This window comes from Artibeus jamaicensis, unplaced genomic scaffold, assembly GCF_021234435.1.
Source record: "Artibeus jamaicensis isolate MK-2021 breed Jamaican fruit bat unplaced genomic scaffold, CSHL_Jam_final scaffold_660, whole genome shotgun sequence".
Classification (NCBI taxonomy): Eukaryota; Metazoa; Chordata; class Mammalia; order Chiroptera; family Phyllostomidae; genus Artibeus; species Artibeus jamaicensis.
Window position 1 is genome coordinate 1,980,206 of NW_026522052.1, and position 19,015 is coordinate 1,999,220.

Below are 19,015 nucleotides of genomic sequence, written 5' to 3' on the forward strand. Positions count from 1 at the left end.
AACCCCAAATGATTCAGCAAAGGTGCCACAACAACAAACAGCCGCAGCCCCATTGCCTGCCCTTCAGCCCTGACGAATGGGCCCTAAACGACACCAGTATGAAAACACCTCTCTCCCTAAATGAACAGGGAGGGCAGCAAGAGGAAGTCAACAGCTAGAGAGAACCGACTGCACGCAGGCACCTCGAGAGATGCCCCATCGCGATCTCATCGTCGATCCAGCCCACAAGGTAGGTAATATCGTGCTCCCCTCCCTGTGCAGGAGGAAACTGATCCTGCAGAGCAGCCCGGGGCAGGGGGCTTGCTCCAGGCTGGGATGTTACTCCCTGAAACCGGCCTGGAAATTGCTGCTGGATAAAAGTTACCGCAGCCACTGGGAAGTCCCCTACCTGTTGAGGACCAGTGTCAGCATGGGCTGCTACCAAAGGTATGTTTCAAAGATAACCCTGGAAGAGGTAGAGACACATCGAACTCCCAGCTGCCCTGAATCATTCCTGGAAATTGACAATGGTAGCCACCTGTGCCTTCAGGTGCCATCACTCAGCCCCAGCTGGGCCATCTTGTCCTCTTGTCCTAGAAGACGGCAGACCAAGTCTCTGAGTCTCCCTGGAGTAGACGGATCTAACCCAACTGTTGACATGAAGACGAGTATGTCTTTCATTCAATAGGCAAATGAAAATTCGTTGCTGATAGCAGTTGAGTCATCACCCCACAGCCAAAGGGCAACTCAGCTGCCCCGAGATTGAAAATGCTCGCACACACACGTGTAATATTTATGGATATTAAAGGTACATCTATTTTCAGTGATTCATACATTCATTCATTCATCTTCTTAGCTACTTATCCAGTTAAGTAGCTGAGTGTGTTCAGAGTTCTCTGCATGGTGTCACCTGTTTCCTACTCACCCTCTAAGGATACTACTGAGCTGGTTAAGACAGTGAAAGTGAATTATTTCCCAACAGTACCTGTAACCCAAAGGGGCCTTAACCTAGTAGGCAAAAGGGGCAGGTGCTCCAGGGCTCTAGGTTCTCCACGGCTTTGAGAAATAAAGGCAGATAATAACCTGGAAGTGCCTCACTTTTGAATTCTTTGCATTAATGGTGCTGATAAAAAACAAAGCAGAACTGTTGTTTCTACTGCCCATCCCTTCCTGGAAAAACCAAAGGGAAGTTCGATGGTCCTTCCTCTAACAGGAAGGAAGAAGCAAAGCAAAAAGGCCTGGTGATCCCATGTCACGGGTGGGATTCCCCAGCCTGCACAGCACGGCCATCTGTGCCCATTCTGTGGAATAAACAGACTAGTTACTAAGGAGCACCTTCCGCCAGGCAGGGCAGCCTTCACAAGCAGATCTGGCCACCTGCCAGGACACCAAATGGAACCGTTGGGTGCGTGCTCTCCTCGGGTGACCTGTAACACTTTCAAATTTTACACGGATTGCAATGATTTACATGACTGCTTAATAGACGCATAATAAAAATCTGCTGTCGTGCAAATGAATGAGTGGCCACTAAACTACGGAAAATCCTTGACGAGCAGAAGCCTGTCAGACTCAGTGGCCAGCACACAGCAGCTAAGCTGCAAGCCATTGCGGAATATGGACCCTTGTCACTGTGGCAGCCTGAACACTGAATGTGTCCCTCCAAGTGGGAAGGAACTGAGGGGACACAGAATCCACTCACAGCTTTTCACGGGGCTGCTGCTGCTTCAAAGGAGTCAAGGTGTGCTGGGTCGGCTGCTGACAGTGTCTGGTCTTTACCTTCCATTTCCTGTGTATTTCATCGCCCACACTGTCAGCCCACGTGTGCGGCATCAGTGCAATGCCACGCATGTTATACACAATACAGAAAGAGGCCTGCATTGAAAGTGACACCACACAATGTCACTACTTAGCTGCAGGAGTGTTTCAGAGTTTCGGTTTCCCGCGTGCCAAGTGGATATGCTCGTCACATTTGCCCCACAGCATGCAGGAACAAATGAAATAATGGGCTGTGGTGCCTTTGGGAGGTCATTGTGCCAGGCAATGTGGTAAGTGCTGGGCAAATACAAAGACTAATTACACTCTGTGCAGCCTTCCCGCAGCCTGTGGCCTGGTCGATCTCTTTGAGAGGGTTACAGACTATGATACATGGCTGTTGCCAACACTGCTCTCATTTGTGTCCATGCAGACACCATTCTCTGCCACTGAAAGTCCCAGTGACAAGTGTCAGGGTCCCCTCTTTCCTCTATACCTCCTCCCTGGGCTCCCAGTTCAAGGATACAGTCAATGGTGGCTCAATGACTGGCATCTGTGGCCCACCTTAAAGGCTGTCATTACACAGCATAAAGGAGGGCCGTTTCTCTCGGCAACCCTCTGGCTCTTGGCTTCCACTAGAGCCAGGAGGAGGAAAGAATCCAAACACCAGGACAACTGCGCCAGCATCTGACAGCAGCAGAGAGAGGCCCAGCTAATTCCACCCTCTCCCGGGTTCTTGGAAGATGGCAGAGCAACAAATGTGTCTGCATTCCAGAACGCCACACTGATTAAATGAAGCCCCACTCCCATCAAAAGTCAGTGGCCCCTGTCAGCACCCAGCTCCTCCCCCATTACCATCTCTCTTCAAATCAGGGTGCAAGACACTACTTATACAACTCCTGATGTCCAAATTTCAGAAAACAAACCAGTTCCCTTTCAGCAATGTGTCCAAGTAACTGGTTTTTCAAAGGCGGAAAAAGGCTAACCACTATCTGCAGATTTTACCTGCACCAAGGCTGACCATGACCCCAAATATTGCTCCTAATGTGGCCTTGCAGTCCGAGGCCTTGTTCTGAGACAGACCGACCACTCTCCATTTGACCACACCCAACCCGACTCCCAAACAGGGACCTCCCTGAGAAGAAGAGCAGTCTTGGACCTCCAAGCATTTGCAACCTGATGGAAGGCGCAGACAAAGAAAAAAGCATGAAAGAAACCAATAGGCTTAAAACACACAAACCAACCAACGCGGAAAATCCAGATTTACAGAAATGGTATGGGAGGTGGTAATTATTCAGCTGCAACAGGACTTCTTGCTTTGCAAAATGATTCTTAATAGAATTTCATGATAATCAAATTTCCTTATACTCCATTTGTTTGATTATTTGTTTATCAGGCACCTAATAAAACAAACACTGAAGCCCTGGCCAGGTAGCTCAGTTGGTTGGAGCATCGTCCCAATATGCCAAGGTTATGGGTTCGATCCCCAGTCAGGGCAAATACAAGAATCAACAAATGAACACATAAATAAGTGGAAGAACAAATCAATGTTTCTCTCTCTCTCAAATCAATAAATAAAAATTTTAAAAATCAGTATATAAAATAAACACTGAATAAAATGGCTCTGCTTCCTATCCTATGATCCAGTAAAGGATTCAGCATGACCAAGTAATCACAATTTAGAAACACAAATATAATAAATACCCGAGTCAGACACATGTCCCAGAGGGAAGGATAAACTAAGCTAAGATGCAAAGGAGAAGGACGGGGTCGCAATTTGGGTCGGTGTCCCAAAAGAGGGTTTCTATCCCAGGAACAGCATCTCTGATGACCTGGAGATAAAGAAAGACCCTGAAAGGTTAGTTTGGCCGGAGGCAGAGTCCTGGGCACAGCTCTACATGGAGCAGGAGGCAGAGCAGGCATGAGATCACGAAGAGCCCTCAGGCTGCAGAATTCAAGGGGAGAAGCATCCTGACTGGTGTGGCTCAGTGGACTGGGCATTGTCCGGAAAACTTAAAGGTCACCAGTTTGATTTCCGGTCAGGGCGCATGCCTGGGTTGCGGGCCAGGTCCCTGGTTGGGAGCGTGTGAGATCACTTTCTCAAATTGAAAAAAAGGAGGAGAGGAACTGCAAGGTGGTCACTGAGCCAGGTAGGAGGGTGCTTGAGTCACCCTCGAGAGGTGCTGATGGCCCAGGGAGGTGCACCAGGGGTGGAGATGGGACAGGCTGAAGAGCCTGCTCCCCCAAAGCAGGGAAGCCTCGGGACACCGAAGGCTGCCAATCCTCAGTGCAAGGAATGGAGTGGGACTGGTTGGAGGGACAGAGGATGGGTTCAGGTAGGGATGGGCCAGCTGAGGTTTGAAGAACATCCCTGTGGAAATGCCCTGTGCCTGAGCCTAAGGCTCAGAAAAGAATAAACGTGACAGTTGGCATCACACAGGACTAATCAAAGCCAAGAGAATGGGTGAAATACCCCAAGGAGAGCATGTGAATTTGGAGGGAGGAAAGAGAGAGAGAGGGAGAAGAAGGGAGAGGAGGAAAAGGAGGAAAAATTAAAAGCTTGGAGTTAGAACCTTAGGTGCACCAACACTGAAGGGACAGACACAAGCAGCCCGTAGATGATAATACTCGTCTGCCGGATTGGAGAGTGACATCTTATAAATAATCAAAGACACAGCGAACCACTGCACTACTGACTGACACTAACCAGAGGAGTTGACTCTGAGGCCTCCCAGACCATCCCCCCAAGATCTCACTTTTACTAACTGATGGTAAGGACACAAGTCTTCAAATCCATCCACTTACTTCTGTCTCACAAGACGAAGAAGAAATGTACTCTGTCCACCTAAGAAACGAGAAAGAGAAGGAGGCCCAGAGAGTAAGCAGCCTGCCCAGGACCACACAGAGAAGGGATGAGGGGGCACCACCCAGGACCACACAGAGAAGGGATGAGGGGGCACCACCCAGGACCACACAGAGAAGGGATGAGGGGGCACCACCCAGGACCACACAGAGAAGGGATGAGGGGGCACCACCCAGGACCACACAGAGAAGGGATGAGGGGGCACAGAGCCTGCACACCCCTGCTGCTGCGTCGGCCCCGTGGACTGGCGCTGGGCAGCTGTCCCAGGAAAAAAACGTCCCCCTGCCTGTCCTCAAAGACACAGGAGGCCTGCCTGAGCTTTCTGGCTGCACTGATGAGGGTACGGCTCCAACCTGGGCACAGATGAGCTCACTGGGGTGGGGGGCGGGGGGGCAGGCTGGACGTGTAGTTGGGTTGAGGGACACTTGTGCTCCAGAGGTGTTTCTGCCACTGCGCAGCTTCATGTTTGGGGGCTGCTCTGTTGGCTCAAAGTTGAAGTGACCACACAAATCCCATCCACCACCAAGACCAGGTTTTCTGAGAGAGACGCAGAACCAGACTGTAGCTACCAGCACGGGACAGCTCAGTGCAAAGCGTGGCGGTGAAACCTGGGTCCTAGGACCCTCCTCTCTCCTCTCCCTCCCAGCAGACCTTTTTCTCAGACTTGTTTTTTTTTTTGCTTTAGTCTAAATTCCATACTCTACTGAAGTTACCTCTGCACACTGACCTCACACACAGGCAGTGAGTCCCTCCTCTTGTTTGGCAGTGCACAGCACGGCACCCGATTCCCTGGGAGCACCCAGTGACTGCTGCAGAACTACCAAAATCATGTCTCCTGAGGTAACTACGTTATCAGCCTAATCTCTCTGAATGCCAAACAAAAGGCATGCCGACTAGCAGAGGCCTCTGGGAAAGCAGTTGAAGCGTAGAGGTGTCTTTTGGAGGGACGGGAATCTTTTTGTGTTCCTGAGAACGGTCTGAATGGGCAGCCCACTTTCCACTCTGCTCCCCTCCAAGACTGGCCCCGTCTTCCGACACAGGTGGCTGCCGACTCCTCCGGGGCATCCACAGGGCTGCCTGGCCCCCCTGGGAGGACCAGGGAGGTCCGAGCAAGTGGTACAAAGCCAGGGCTGCCCTCAGAATCTGAAAGGAACAGCCCAAGTCACTAACACGGAGGAACATTCTCAGAGGACAACGAGCGGGTATTCTCTCATTTTCACTGACAACAGAGCAAAAGAAAACGAGTTTGAAGTGTGTGAATTTGAAGTGCACCGTGACAGGTCTCGGTTAGATTCTAGGCAGCACTATCTCAGGTGGATGGTTTGAAGACATAAAGAAGTAACTGAGACAGCTGGTGCAATCCTCTTTTCTGGGAGTCTTTTTTTTTTTTTTAATGACATCTTCACATGTCCGGAGGATGTGGTTCGTCACAGACGTAGGTGGAGAAAACCTGTTATTACCAAGCGAAGGGCTCGTTGCTCTGCGGGGAAACCCCACCCTGTTCAGAGGGACTTGTATTTCTGCCACGCCATCCAACCCTGAGGATCCGTAAAAAGGCCAGAAACAGCCTCGGACCACGATGACCCAGCCAGGAAGCAGGCGTCCTTCCAGTCAAGGCAGGCTGTTTTGCATGGGCAGACCGGCACTGACACGGCAGCGTGGGTCACGGAGACCACGAGGACCGGGTCACGCGGCTTCTTCCCCAACAGAGGACACCCCACATCAGGGAAGTGCCTCCCGGGATGGCTGCTCCAGAAGTAGTGCCGCAGAAATTCATTTTTCCCCTCATCTCACAGACTTGCCAGTCCTCACCCCTGGACCGCTGTTCCCCCGCCCCTCCCACAGGTGCCAGGTAGAGGAGAGGCTGAAAGAGAAAAGAAGGCCTGCAGATAAGGTGTGAGTGAGGCCACACCCAGGGAGATAAGGGCGCCCAGTATGCTCACTGGTGGTTGGGTTAGCGTGATAAAACAACTGACCGTTTTCCTCTTCCCTGCTACCTCAAATGTTCATACGAACTCACTGTTTCATTACACATACAATATCCATTGACTTTTACAATGCAGAAGTTTACTTTAAGACAATGAGCTGCAAGACCATTGGAGAGACTCAAAAATGTGTCACTAAAATAACCGTCCGCTGTCTTCTAGTATTTTCCTTGTTGCCGGGTGAATATTGCAAACTTTACCACACTGCCCATCCCCAAACCCGGACCCCTGGCGAATCCTGGTCCCATAGTTGCAAGAGAAAGGGGGAAATCCGATGGGTTGTTGTTTGTGTTTTCTAGTCCCTTCATTCAGCACCCTCCTCTCCTAACTCAACCTGCTAAGCAGAAGCAGCAAGACTGGGGACCTCTGGGGTCACACCGTGAGGTGAGAGGGGCAGGCTGGGAACAGCATTATCACAGCGGTGTGCTGACGCAGGGACACCTGAGTGAAAATGGGGAAGCTGCAGAGACCTGAGAGAAATTTTCAGGTTTCAGGTGGGAGGCCCGCACCCCAGGCCATCCATCACTGAGACAAGCCACAGGGAGAGGGCTTGCCCTTTGCTCTGTTTATCTCAGCTACAGGACCAGAGGCAACAACCAGTCTCGCCCCAGATACAGCAACAGGCTTGCATCCTCAAGCTAAAGCAGTGCCTCAGGGGAGGGCCTAGAATAGAACTCGCGGATTTCCCGACCCCCTTCTCCCTGCCCCCTCCGCACCAGTCCTAGCTGGCACACAGCCACGCTTTTCTGCAGAGGACTTTGAATGGTGTTATGTGAAGTGTCTGAAAACAGAGAAGAGTATCCGACAGCAGGACTGCCTTCCGGAGGTGGCACGTGGCCACCCACAGTGGCACTGGGGCTAGGAGGCCACGGCCTGACGTCTCTTCACCAGCTCAAAGTACCCCTGGCCTGCCTCCCTCCTCCCACCTCCAGGTCCCCGTTTGCTTTCCACCTGTCGCCCTGATGGAAGCTGTCCCATCTCCCGGAGAGAAGGACAATTCCTCGGGCTCTGAAGTCACAAGGCAAGAGTGCACAGACCCCCTCCTCCCCAAGGTATTTAAAAGCCACATCTTCCTTCACTGCAGACACAGCAGCCCCTCAGCGAGCCACACACTGGTCTGGACTATGGAGGAAGGAACCATAAAAGGGCAAAGGCTCCCAGAAAAGCCCTTGGACTCCACAAAGCTCTTGTACACACAGCAACCCAGCAACCAGCCGAGGCGCTCAGCAGGCCAGGGCTCACCCATGGGGGCAGGAAGGAAACTCCCCTCCCACAGCTTAGTCATTCGGACACCTCAATGACAACTTCAGAGCTGCCCTAGAAACCATTATCAGTGACGGGCACAGCAACTGGTACACAGCTAATACCTGGGAGGAAGCGACCAAGCGGGGCAGGATCACTGCCTGCTAATCTGCCCCAGGCGCCTCCCAGTCTCTTGCCTGACTTGTAATGGGCGCCCCCTGAGTGTGTAACCACCCTGGAGACTCTCGAGGTACCAGCTGCCAGAGAGGAAGCTTGCCAGTGTGAATCGGCCCGCGGGGCTCCATCTCCACCTTCTCACTTTCCACCAATGGCCTGAATCTGGAAGCCACATCTACGGCCAGAGGTCAGCTGTGCCTCATGGGGCAGGTCACCAAGGCTGGGTGGTACCAGTCCCACACGAGGCTGTGCTTACCCACAACCCCTCCACTCTTCTCCTTAGCAGTCTCCCAATCCTTCTGACCTCATTCTGCCCTCTGACCTTCAGCACCTCCCCCTCCACCTGTGTGCTCATCAAACCCACATGGGCGACTGTTTCCAAGCCCTGGGGAAATGGTGCGGTGTCTAGGTCAAGTCTCACTTCTGTTCAGCAGGGGCAAGCTAACTGCTGAACTCCAGGATCCTCGGCCCTAAACCCCACCTGGGGGTTGTTGTGAGGATTCACTGTGACTGTGTATTCAAGGCACTTGGCAGAACACTTGGCACAAAGTGAGACACGGTCCCCGCCCTCAAGGAACTACAGGCCTGGTGGACATTTTGCTGGTTTCACCTTACCCAGCACTGACGGATGACTTAACTTGCTGACATACGGCTGGTTTCCTGTGTGCTTGTTGAATGGTTTGTGTTAAGACTTCTCCTCTTCAACACTCCCTGTGTTTCTCAGACACTGCAGGGTGTAACAGAGCTGAGGGGTGGAGCATTTGGATCACCTGCCCGCCTAGAAACCCAAGCTGAAACAGGAAGCAAGACAAGCCCTAAAGGCAAGAGGAAGGGGATGAAGAATCAAGATAAATATACCAATGATGTTTATGCCTCAGCTGCAAACCCACACTCCAGCTATGCTGGCATCACGTAGGTGACAGGGCCACCGGGCCAGACAGAATCCGTGAGAGGCAGAACCCAGGGTCAGAGGTGCAGCTAACAAAATCCCTGAGGCTCCAAGCCAACTAGACTCTTGCTGCCAGCCTGCTGGGCTGTGAGCAGTCACAACGGGTAGATATTTCAGACAGAAGAGGGGACAGAACAGCTGAGGGAAAGATGGTGTAAATGGTGACACTAACAAGGACGGCCAGGGGAGCAAGGGGCAGAGAAGTGCCTCTGTGCTGCAGTTAGCCACCCCACCCACTTACCTGGCCCGGGTCAGCTCCCCCTTCCTCTCCACAGAACGACGGGACGACATCCTGGAGGACGTGGCTCCACCTAATTTCTGACCTTGTCATCATCCCGCAGGTCAGAGAGGAGCTCTGACCCTCACCCTGGGTTTCAAACAATCCGCACAAGCAGTCATGGCCATGGGATTTTGGGAGACGTACGGGATGCATTCTTAGAGCTTGCCTCGCCAACTTCGCCTGCATCACGCAAAGGGCTCGGCAGGCACCAGGGCCCGCAAAGCAAACCGGAGCCATCACGGATCAAATGCTGGCTTGCGCAGATCCCAGCTGGACCAGCAGCAGGACAGCGTGCAACGCTCTGGCCTCCACTGCACTATACCGTTCACACCAAACAGTAAGAATTAGCTCAGATTAGGTATCTCCCAGGTTCCAGAACATACAATGGTTCTGCATTGGGTCGAATCCTTTTGTTTTTAGAACCTCAACGCATCTTCATTGGCTGACTGGTTAACTGAAACTCAATCCCTTCCGCATAAATCATAGTTTGTCAGCCCATCGCCTCCCCATCCTCTTTTTTCCACATCCCTCATCAAGACCAGACTTGGTCACCCATCTTGAAACTATCATACCCAAACTGCTTTCACCAACAGGCATCTGGTCCCCATTCAAAGCTCTGCTTCCACAGAAAGTAGATTCCAGGTTGCCTAGGGCTGGAGGGATGAGGACTAGAGGGATTAAGGGTAATACATAAAGAGTACAGCTTTGTCTTTGAGATGAGGAAAATGTTCGAAATTTTACCATGGTAATAGTTGCACATATTTGTGAATATGATAAAACTATTGAATTGCATACTGTAAAAATGAATGAGTTGCATGGTGTGTAAATTATATCTCAATAAAGAAAAAAATCCTCAGCTCTGGGCCCATCTCCTCAAGGAAATTTTCCCTGACTCATCTATCAAGAGTATTCTATTCCAAACAGTATAGAAGAAGGAATCATTTATTCACTCATTATTACTTTATTCATCAGCAAAAGTTTCTGGATCATATGAAAGGCCAAGCACAGTGCCCGACATGAAGATACACAGAAGAGCCAGACAAGACTGGAGTATTTGTGTGCTAAACCCCTGGTCCTTGGACCCCAAACCACACCAATGCATCACCATTTTCTCCACTCCTTCCTTCCCAGGGCTAAGGAGAAGAAAGGTCTCAGTTCCTCTTTGTATTTTTTCATTTAGCAGTTAAAATGCACAAGTTCTGCTGGCCTCTGCCTGCTACCACGTCAGAGAAAATGCATGGGGGGCCGAACGGTGCTTTTCTAGGTGCGTGTGGAGTCACAGACTGGGGTGGCGAATGTGAAATTGTCACACTGGGCCCAGTGTGCTCAATGCCCCCTATTCCCAGCCATAGCAGAGTCACTTCCCCATCATCGTTCCCCAATCTTGTCTTGGGTGAGCAGTCCCAGGTGTGACTCCAGGCCACAGTGAGTATGTACCTTCCTGCTCTCCAGCACACACCCACTCCACGTGAGGCACCCACAGAACTGTGGCAATGGCCCTTTACCCCTGCACAGCGAGGGGAAGTCACAAAGCATTTTCACGTGTGTTACTCTCAAGACCTCCATTAGCCCGCAGATATCCCTTCCACAGAGGGTGAGACACACAGAGCTCAGGGGAGGGGTCCGAGGCTCCATAGCTAATCAATCAGTGATAGAACTAGAATGTACATTGAAGTCTCCGGCTCTAAGACCAATACTTTGTACTCGAATGCCTCTAAATGCCATCTCCTCCTCAGAGAGTCTCGTTGGGCATCTACACTTGATTCCTTCCTTTCTTTCCAAGAAGGCTTCCATTTCCAAGGAGTAAAAATGATAGGGTTTTGTTTTAGGCACAATCCAGATAGATTCCAATGGGAGGCAGGGCAACTGTGGTTAAGAGCGGAGGTTTGAATTGAACAAATTTGGGTTTGAATCCAGAGCCTGCCTTTTTAATACATATATGCATATATTCTTCCAATGCAACAAGCGACCCTTTAAAAGAACTGTCTTAAATCCTTCACGATTTTTTCAAAAAAAAAAGAAGATTCCACTGACCTCTTTTTTTTTTTTAATTTATTTATTTATCTTTAGATAGGAAGGGAAGGAGAGAAACATCAATGTATGGTTGCCTCTCATGAGTCCCCTGCTGGGAACTGGCCTGCAACCTAGGCATGTGCCCTGACTGGGAATCGAACCGCGAACATGTGGTTCGCAGGCCCGCGCTCAATCTACTGAGCTACACCAGCCAGGGCTTCCACTGACCTCTTAAGACTATTCTCAAAACCAGGAAAGTCTTCCTTAAATCTAACCAAATCCACCCCTTCCCACCCTGGCCAGCAACACAGGACTCTTTTCCCGATGTTTTGTCCTCAGCCTGTGTGACAGAAGCTCAAGATCAAAACAGGGTCTCTCACATATAAAGAGAAAGCGCACAACCATAATGAGCTCTTTCAGTTCGAGATTAGCTCCCACCACGAGTGCCCCACTTCCCTCTACGCTGTGGCCAGACGGCAGGATGCATTGCAGCAGACGAGAAGGATTGTTCTCCCAGGTCCACACAGGCCCCAGAACGAAGCTCTGCACCTGCACCTGCACCTGCACCTGCACCTGCAGGGGGACAAGCACACCTATCCCTGCACCCAGGAAAAGAGAAACCCTGGGAGGCTCAGGACACCCATCCTCTGTGTGACCCTGCGATCCCATAATGCCCCCCAGGGACACAAGGCTCACCCTGTTCTTCTTTTTTAGTAGGTATTATTTATTTAAAAACATTTGTATTACAGTTCACATACAATTTATATTAGTTTCACATGGACACTCCAGTGATCAGACATTATATCACTTACTAAGTGATCATTTCAATAAATCTCGCACCCACCTGGCACCACACATGGTGATTAGAATAGTGTTGCACTTTACATCTCCGTGACTACTCTGTAAGTGCTAACTGTACTTCTCAATCCCCTCACCTTTTCCCCCAGTCCTCCCACCACCCTCCCCATCTGGCAACCATCAGAATGCTCTCTGTATCTATGAGTCTATTTCTGTTCTGCTTGTTCACTTATTTTGTTTTTTAGATCCATTTGTTGATAGATACATATTTATTGCCATTTTATTGTTCATATTTTTAATCTTTTTTTGGCTTACCCTGCCCTTACACCTTTGTCCAGACGGTTTCCCTTTCCCGACGGCACGCCTGCTTTCTCACTTTCCCTACGGGCTCTCACAGCCTGCAAGTGTTGGTCCCGGCTGGAGCCTCTTCCTGGCAGGAGCCCTTCTCCTCCCCTTCCCCGCAGTCAGGACCACGGGGCACACCGGGACTGCCTGCCATGGTTCTATCTCTCTCATACCAGTGTCTAGTATGAGACACTCTTCTTAACTTCGCACGCCCTCAGTGTCCCCAGCCCCATCTCCCCTGCCCCCAAGCAGTCACCATGAGCTAGTAGCAGGCCAACCTTCCCAGAACATTCAACAAGTACTTGTTGAGTTGAAGCAAGTGAAATGGATCAGACTGGGAGGAGAAGCCCCAGGGAGGGCCAGTTACCCCACACAAGGGCACAATCCACTGTTAAAGGGACTGGGCCCCAGAGTCTGAATATAAGTGAATGAGGTCCCCCACAAGGCCATGGCCTTGGCTCTGGCCCCAACACCACTTCTGGCCAAGGCCGTGTAGAGCTGCCTATGGTTTCCCACACTGATTCTCTGCATAGGGAAAGCGGATCCCCGCCCCCCTCCAGCCCAGTACTCAGATGCCACCTTTACCCAGGCTGAAAAGTTGCTGGCACACAGACTCAGGAAAGGCACCCCAGTGCTGCCAAGGATAAAATAATAAAAACTGAAATGGAGTATTTAGAAACGTAAGCCTAAGTGTCAAAGCCCCTTAACATGTCTCTCCTTCCACTATCTCTACCTGTAAAATGGGAAAAATACCGATGCCTACCTCAAAGACTTTCTGTGCAGATTAAATTTAGAGAGAGACAGTGAAGTGCTTGCTATAATGACTGGCACGTGACACAGGAGCAATAAACATCACATGGCATGGTTTTTATTATTCACTTTGCTGTGAGGATCAGAGAGGCAGTGCTGAAGCCCCGGGCCAATGTGTCAGATGGATTTCCTCTGTTAAAGTCACTGGCCCCTGGCCCTGGATTGCCAGGAAGCTAAAGTGCACTAACCATAGGTCGGGTGCCTCCGGGGCTGAAACGCACTGGGTGAAGGGCCCCTGCATTCTTCCCGAGTTTACGCCCAGGTGCCCGGGTGCCCCCGACGGCTCTGGGGACCTGGTGAGAAGGAGGGTGCTGGGAAGAAGGGCCGGGGCAGAACAGAGACGTACCTGCTTTCACTGCACTCCTTCCGCTCCCTCACCCTCAGCCACTTGCGGAGGAGGAAGCGTTTTCGGCGTGGGGAAGCGCTGGGTGTGGAGCAGTTGGACCACGGGGTGTCCTCGTCGCTTGAAGGCGTGATCTCGATGGCCGGCAGCTGCAGGAACTCCTTGCCTGGAGCCAAGACGCCGGGCAGGTCCCGGGCCAGCCGGGCCTCTAGGCTCTGCTCATGCACGTTCTTCATGCGGTGCATCTTGAAACGCCGGCGGCGGAGCGTGGGGGTGGACGAGCTGGACCGGACCGGGCTGCCTTCGGGCGCGCCCTGCGGCCCGGGCACCTGCAAGGCGGGCAGCTGCAGGTTCTCCATCAGGTTGGCCGCCGGCATGGGTCCTCGTCGCTGCAGCGCTCCGGCTGGCAGAGTCCCGCTCCACGCTCGCCCTGCGCTTTTGGCCCTCTTGCAGGACACCGCTCTCGACTCGAGCTGCAGGGAGATCAAGTTCCTCTCTGGAGGGCCGCGGGCAGGGAGCGCCCGGGTCAGGCGCAGCCGGGCGCGCGGCCGCCGGAGTCTAACTTTTGTGCGCACAGGTCCTCCGCCGTCCGCGCCCGCCGGCCGGCCGCCCTCCTGGGGCTCCCGCGCGCGCCCGCTTGTTTTCCTTCCGCGGCTCTCGCCCGCCTGCTGGCGTCGGTGCCGTAGCCGGCCGCGGCAGCCCGGGCCCCAGGAGGCGGCTCCGCCAACCGTCAGCGGTTTGCGTGCGGCACACCAGGTCTAGGGGCCAGCTTGGCGCTGCAGGGAGGCAGAGGGCAGGGGGTAGAGGCAGAGGCGGGAGAAGGAAAGAGAGAGAGAGAGGAAGCGAGACGCTGGATAAAAATGAAGGAAGGAGGGAGAGTGGGGGTGAAGAGGGGGGTGAGAGGAGGTCACATCTGTCCAGAAAGGGCGGGCACTGGCGGTGACAGCTAGTGTAACTGTACATGGACTCCCTGGGAGGGACTCTACCTCCGGATGAAGGCCTATTTCAGCCTAATGAAACAGGATCACAAACCAAACTTTCAGCGACAGCCGGCCAGGCAGTGCTCATTAATCTCACGCCCCGATTTTCCTGGGGAAAGAGGGTGGGCCGGCAGAAGGGAGAAATCAAGGGATTTGTCTCCCTTTCCAAGGCCACCCGTGACACAGGGGGGCTGAGGGAGAACTAGGGGGCTTCACACCCTGGCTCCCTGCTCCTAAAAAAAGGTGATTTCTTTGAATTATTTGGGGTGCAGGTGGGGGCACAGGAAGACTCCAATAGTGGACTAGTGGGTGGGAGACCACGGGTTCCCTGGAGGCTGCTTCCCGAATGAGGAGCTGCGAGGAGAGGAGAGTTCTGCAGGGTAAGATGAGTCATCAGACATGACACACGGAGGAAGGGCAGACAGAGGATCTAAAAACACAGCATGCACAGGACCAGTCAGGGAAAGGGAGGGTCCCAGCACACCCTGAGCTACCCCACCAACACCGTAGCCCCATGTCAAGTCTTCAAAGAATCCTGTTAGAGGGTGAGCACCCCAAGGCGCAGCATCCAGGGAAGCCCTGGGGGACCCTGGGGAGCTGAGGGTGCTTGCTCCCTTTGCATTCCTGGGGGATATCGATTCTGCTTCGACCTGCAAGGGGCGTCAACTGGATCACAAAAAAGTCTACTATGTCCCCATTCATGGGACCTAGAAAGTTCGGGTTAGCCCTGCTGTGTCCCAAGCTGTGCAGACCTGCTCACTCCCTGGACCCAATTACGACCTGAGAGAGGTGACCCACCCTACCAAGGGCTCTGTTGAGACCGAGTCTAAACCAGCGACGTTTTCAGAGCAGAGGCTCTATGGCCCATTCTCCTCCCTCCCAGCACGGCGTGTTTGCCTCTCCAGAAAGTCCTGCAAGTGAGAACCCAAGCAGAGACCAGGTGGAACACAAAAGGATGCACCATTCACTCACTCCACACCCATCTTCTCTGTCCCTGTGTTAGTCCAGTTTCTGGTTGGGAGCCAGCACCCAGCTTCTCTGCCAGGGTGACATTTCTCTGTTCATGGGGACATTTCACAAGTGTCCCAAAGCTGAGGGAAAATCACATCCCTAAAGGTCACAGGAACTCAATGCAAGAGAATATGTCCCTGCAATTCAGCAAGATGTCAAGTGTGACAGGTGGCCGTGGCTCCACTGTGCCCTGCAATGACACAAAGAGGGGAGTAAAAGGCATCGTGACATTGCACAACCTCCCAGAGGTGGCAGGAAACAGGGGAGAACTCTTCACTCAGGGGGGAGAGATACCATGGCCGGAAAAGTAAAGGGAAGGTCCACCCATAAATGACGGACTTCCCAGAACATCAGCTCCATCTTATTTCTGAGTCTCCACATCCGGCCACTGGCTCTGTTGAGGGTGGTTTCACATTACTCTATTTTAACTCCCGGAGGTGGCACAGAAGGAAACCCCTCCCCACCAGGTGTCAGGCCTGGCATGAATCAGGACACTTCTTCCGGCTCCAGCTCCGGCTCTGGCTGCAGGAATGACCCAGCTGAGCTGCAACGCCAAACTTCAGGATCTGGAGCTGCACCCAAGGCACCACAGATTGCTCAATGCCTTGGATTTCCGCCAAGGACAAGTGCCTTGCCAGGGGTCTGATAACTAACTTCCCAATTCAGGAAACCTACCTGTTGAGGAGACTGGCATCGGGTGTTTAAGGAGGGAAGGGAAGCTGGGGTACTACTTTTCACTTGGAGGCCAGAAACAAACAAACCAGACACAAGGATCCGCAACAGAGGGGCCAAATGATTGGGAGGGTATTTTGGGGGAAAGGGAGGTTCGGGAAAAGCACCCCAGTAAAGTTCATGGTCAGCACTCTGAATTTAAATGTATGCCTCTTAAAGGAACAATGGTCACCAGCTCCCGCCTCCTACACTGGTCAGCCACTTTGTCCACCCTCATTAGATGGCAGACCTCAAATCTGAAATCCTAGGAGGTTTCATGGAAGCCCTGGACACAGCAGGAGTTGAGAGGGGTTTACCTTTTAGTTGGCCTGAGGAAGACCCCTCCACACTGAGCCTGAAGTGTTTTCCAGGGGCTGGGAGGCAGGTGCCCAGAGCGCCTCGAGTCTCCGACACTGCCCTCTCTCGCTTCCTCTTGCAGTCCCATTTGTTTCAAGCCGTAACTTTTTCATCCATTAAAACCCTGTTCAAAACACATTGCCTGCCCTGCCGCCCCAGCTGTTTCTGTTTGCTTTTTACTGTGGCACTACCAAGTCAGAGGATACAAGGGACACTGCTCTGGAAAATGACACGTCCGGCGGCTGTGAGCCACCCGTACTGTTCAGACCATAAGCACCTCCGACTTCTCCTTTTAATTCTCTCCAACGTCCTGTATGTTTGGTGTAGTAAACTTTACGTCGCACTTTTGTAAATGGCTTTCCTACACAATATTTTCTCTTCCCAGCAACCTAGGAGTAAGGTAGAACTTTATCCGAGGATACAGATAAATAACAACAACAATACTCAGAGACAGAGCCAGAACTTGCACCCAGGTCTTCTGAAGCCCAGTAGAAGCCCCTGGAAATCCCAACACATGTTTGAGCTCTGGAGAGCAGGCCCCGGGTGGCGCGCCAGCATTTTCACAGCCCCGATTTTATTGGATAGATCACAAAATAACATGTCAGTTATTTTATTGCAAAAATAGAAAGGCGAAGTTTTAAAAAAGTGTTTCCCCAAGTACCCGGTGTCCACGACGGGTTTCAGAATCTCAGCCCCTGCATTCCTCTGCAAGTGCCCCCCCCCACCACCACCTCTCTCCCACAGTTGGCTCTCAGTCCCCTCAGCTGACTCCATGGTTCTCTGGGAAACTGACCTCACCTCTGGCCTCCCAGGCAGGTGGTGGCCAGCACAACCTGGCCTCCCCTTCCCCAGCCCCTGCCAGGCCTCCGACTTCAAATGCAAGGAGCTCATGTTACCAAGCAGCTGTTGTTTGTTCTCAGTTGTTCAGGCTCCCTTTGCTACAGACACAAGACACCTAACACCTGTCTATTACTTCTGGAGACCCACAGACCCCATCGGCCATTGCTCACCCGACGCTTCCAGGTGGAAACGTAAGTGAGAAGCAGCTGCTGTGACGCCTGCTCTCTCCTGGGTGCACACCCAAGCGGCAGTGGTAAAGGGCAGGCCACCACCATGCCCCCCACGCCCCCCAGCCTGCTCCACCTGCCCGGGGATGCATGGGCAGGCATTTCCTAAAAGCACAGACAAGAGTATCCCACCCATACGGTGCACGTTCAGAATGGCCAAGCCGAGGTCTGGCCCATGGGCAAGGGATAGACACCGGCAGTGGGCAGACGGGCAGTGGGACTTGGTCCTATTGGGGACAGGGGAGACAGTGACAGAAATGTGAGATACCATGAGAGCCATGTGTTATGAGCTGTCTTCAACTACAAAAGGAAGGGTGGCCAGACCTCACTCTCTGGCTCTCCTGCTGCTGCTGAGCCGGAAGGAGTGAGTTGGTGTGGAGCTCAGTGTGGGAGACTTGGGTTAGATGAGAAACGTTTACAGATAGTAAGGCCAGGTAAGGACTGCAGTGTGTGACCAAGGATGGTTAGAGAGTGACTTCCTCTGCACACCTTTACAGGTAACTACAGCCTGGTTAGAGGCAGTGACAGATTTCCCTCTTAAAGGCCAGTCCCCACACCTTTCGTCGTGGGTCTGCGAAGCCCAGATTTTCCCTCAATAAAAAAAAGGGCAATGTACTTATGCCTAAAACAAAGTTCCTTTGATCTGACATATTCCTGGCCCAAGGCGTTTTGGTTCTTGGATACTAAGCATCTCAATGAATCCCACAAGCAGCTATGACATCTTGCATAATAAGAGAGAAACCTAGGGGTCAGCCAGTAGGGTGATGGGGCAAGGGACTGAGCATGGGGTGGAGAGAACGCACTGCAGAGGGGAAGCTTCCCCTGCCCCATGGTGTCTCATTTTGGTCACTCTTACAGCTCCCTCCCTCATTTCCCTCATGGAGAAGCTGGCTATTGAAGACATCAGAGAAAAGCACTCTAAGTCTGCGTGGCCAGAAAAGGACAGAGCGTGCTGGCCAACACAATCCACGTAAAACACATTCGACTGGCCACCACATGCAGCCTCTCCTTCTGAGGAAGATGGAGACGATGCTGTACCCTCATACGGAATCTCCATCCCTGAGGACAGAGGGCCGCCGAAGGCTCTTGGCCTTGGGAAGGTACAAGGTTGGCCTTTGGCAGGGGCCAGGGTGACCGGTGACGTCACTGCAGGCGGACTGTCACCAGATAAGCCTCCCTGGTGTAATTGCTCATCCAAAGGCTAACAAGAATGTTTGCACAACATTTGGCTGCCCCTGCTCCTGACACCAGGACACCAAGGCACAGACCGACATCATCCCACGTCCTCCCAGTCTTACAAGGACAGTCTTTGTGCAAAGCAGGGTGGGAACAGGCTTCCTGAGGTTGCTCCAT

The 19,015-nt window shown here is 52.4% G+C and overlaps 1 protein-coding gene across 7 annotated transcripts in view; it reads right to left on the reverse strand.

The window, feature by feature from the left end:
• GRAMD1B (GRAM domain containing 1B) overlaps nucleotides 1-14,537 on the reverse strand; it is a 160,091-nt gene extending 145,554 nt beyond the window's left edge. For 2 of the 7 annotated variants that reach the window (XR_008390501.1, XM_037138299.2), the window contains exon 1: nucleotides 13,540-14,487. Coding sequence is in view for 6 of the 7 variants with exons in the window: in XM_037138299.2 (XP_036994194.1) it covers nucleotides 13,540-13,913 (374 nt within the window). In the remaining variant the exon portion in view is untranslated. Of the gene's footprint in view, nucleotides 1-13,539 lie in introns of all 7 variants that reach the window. The other 5 variants (XM_037138301.2, XM_037138300.2, XM_037138302.2 and 2 more) reach the window with 4 other exon arrangements.
• Between the last annotated feature and the right edge of the window lie 4,478 nt (nucleotides 14,538-19,015).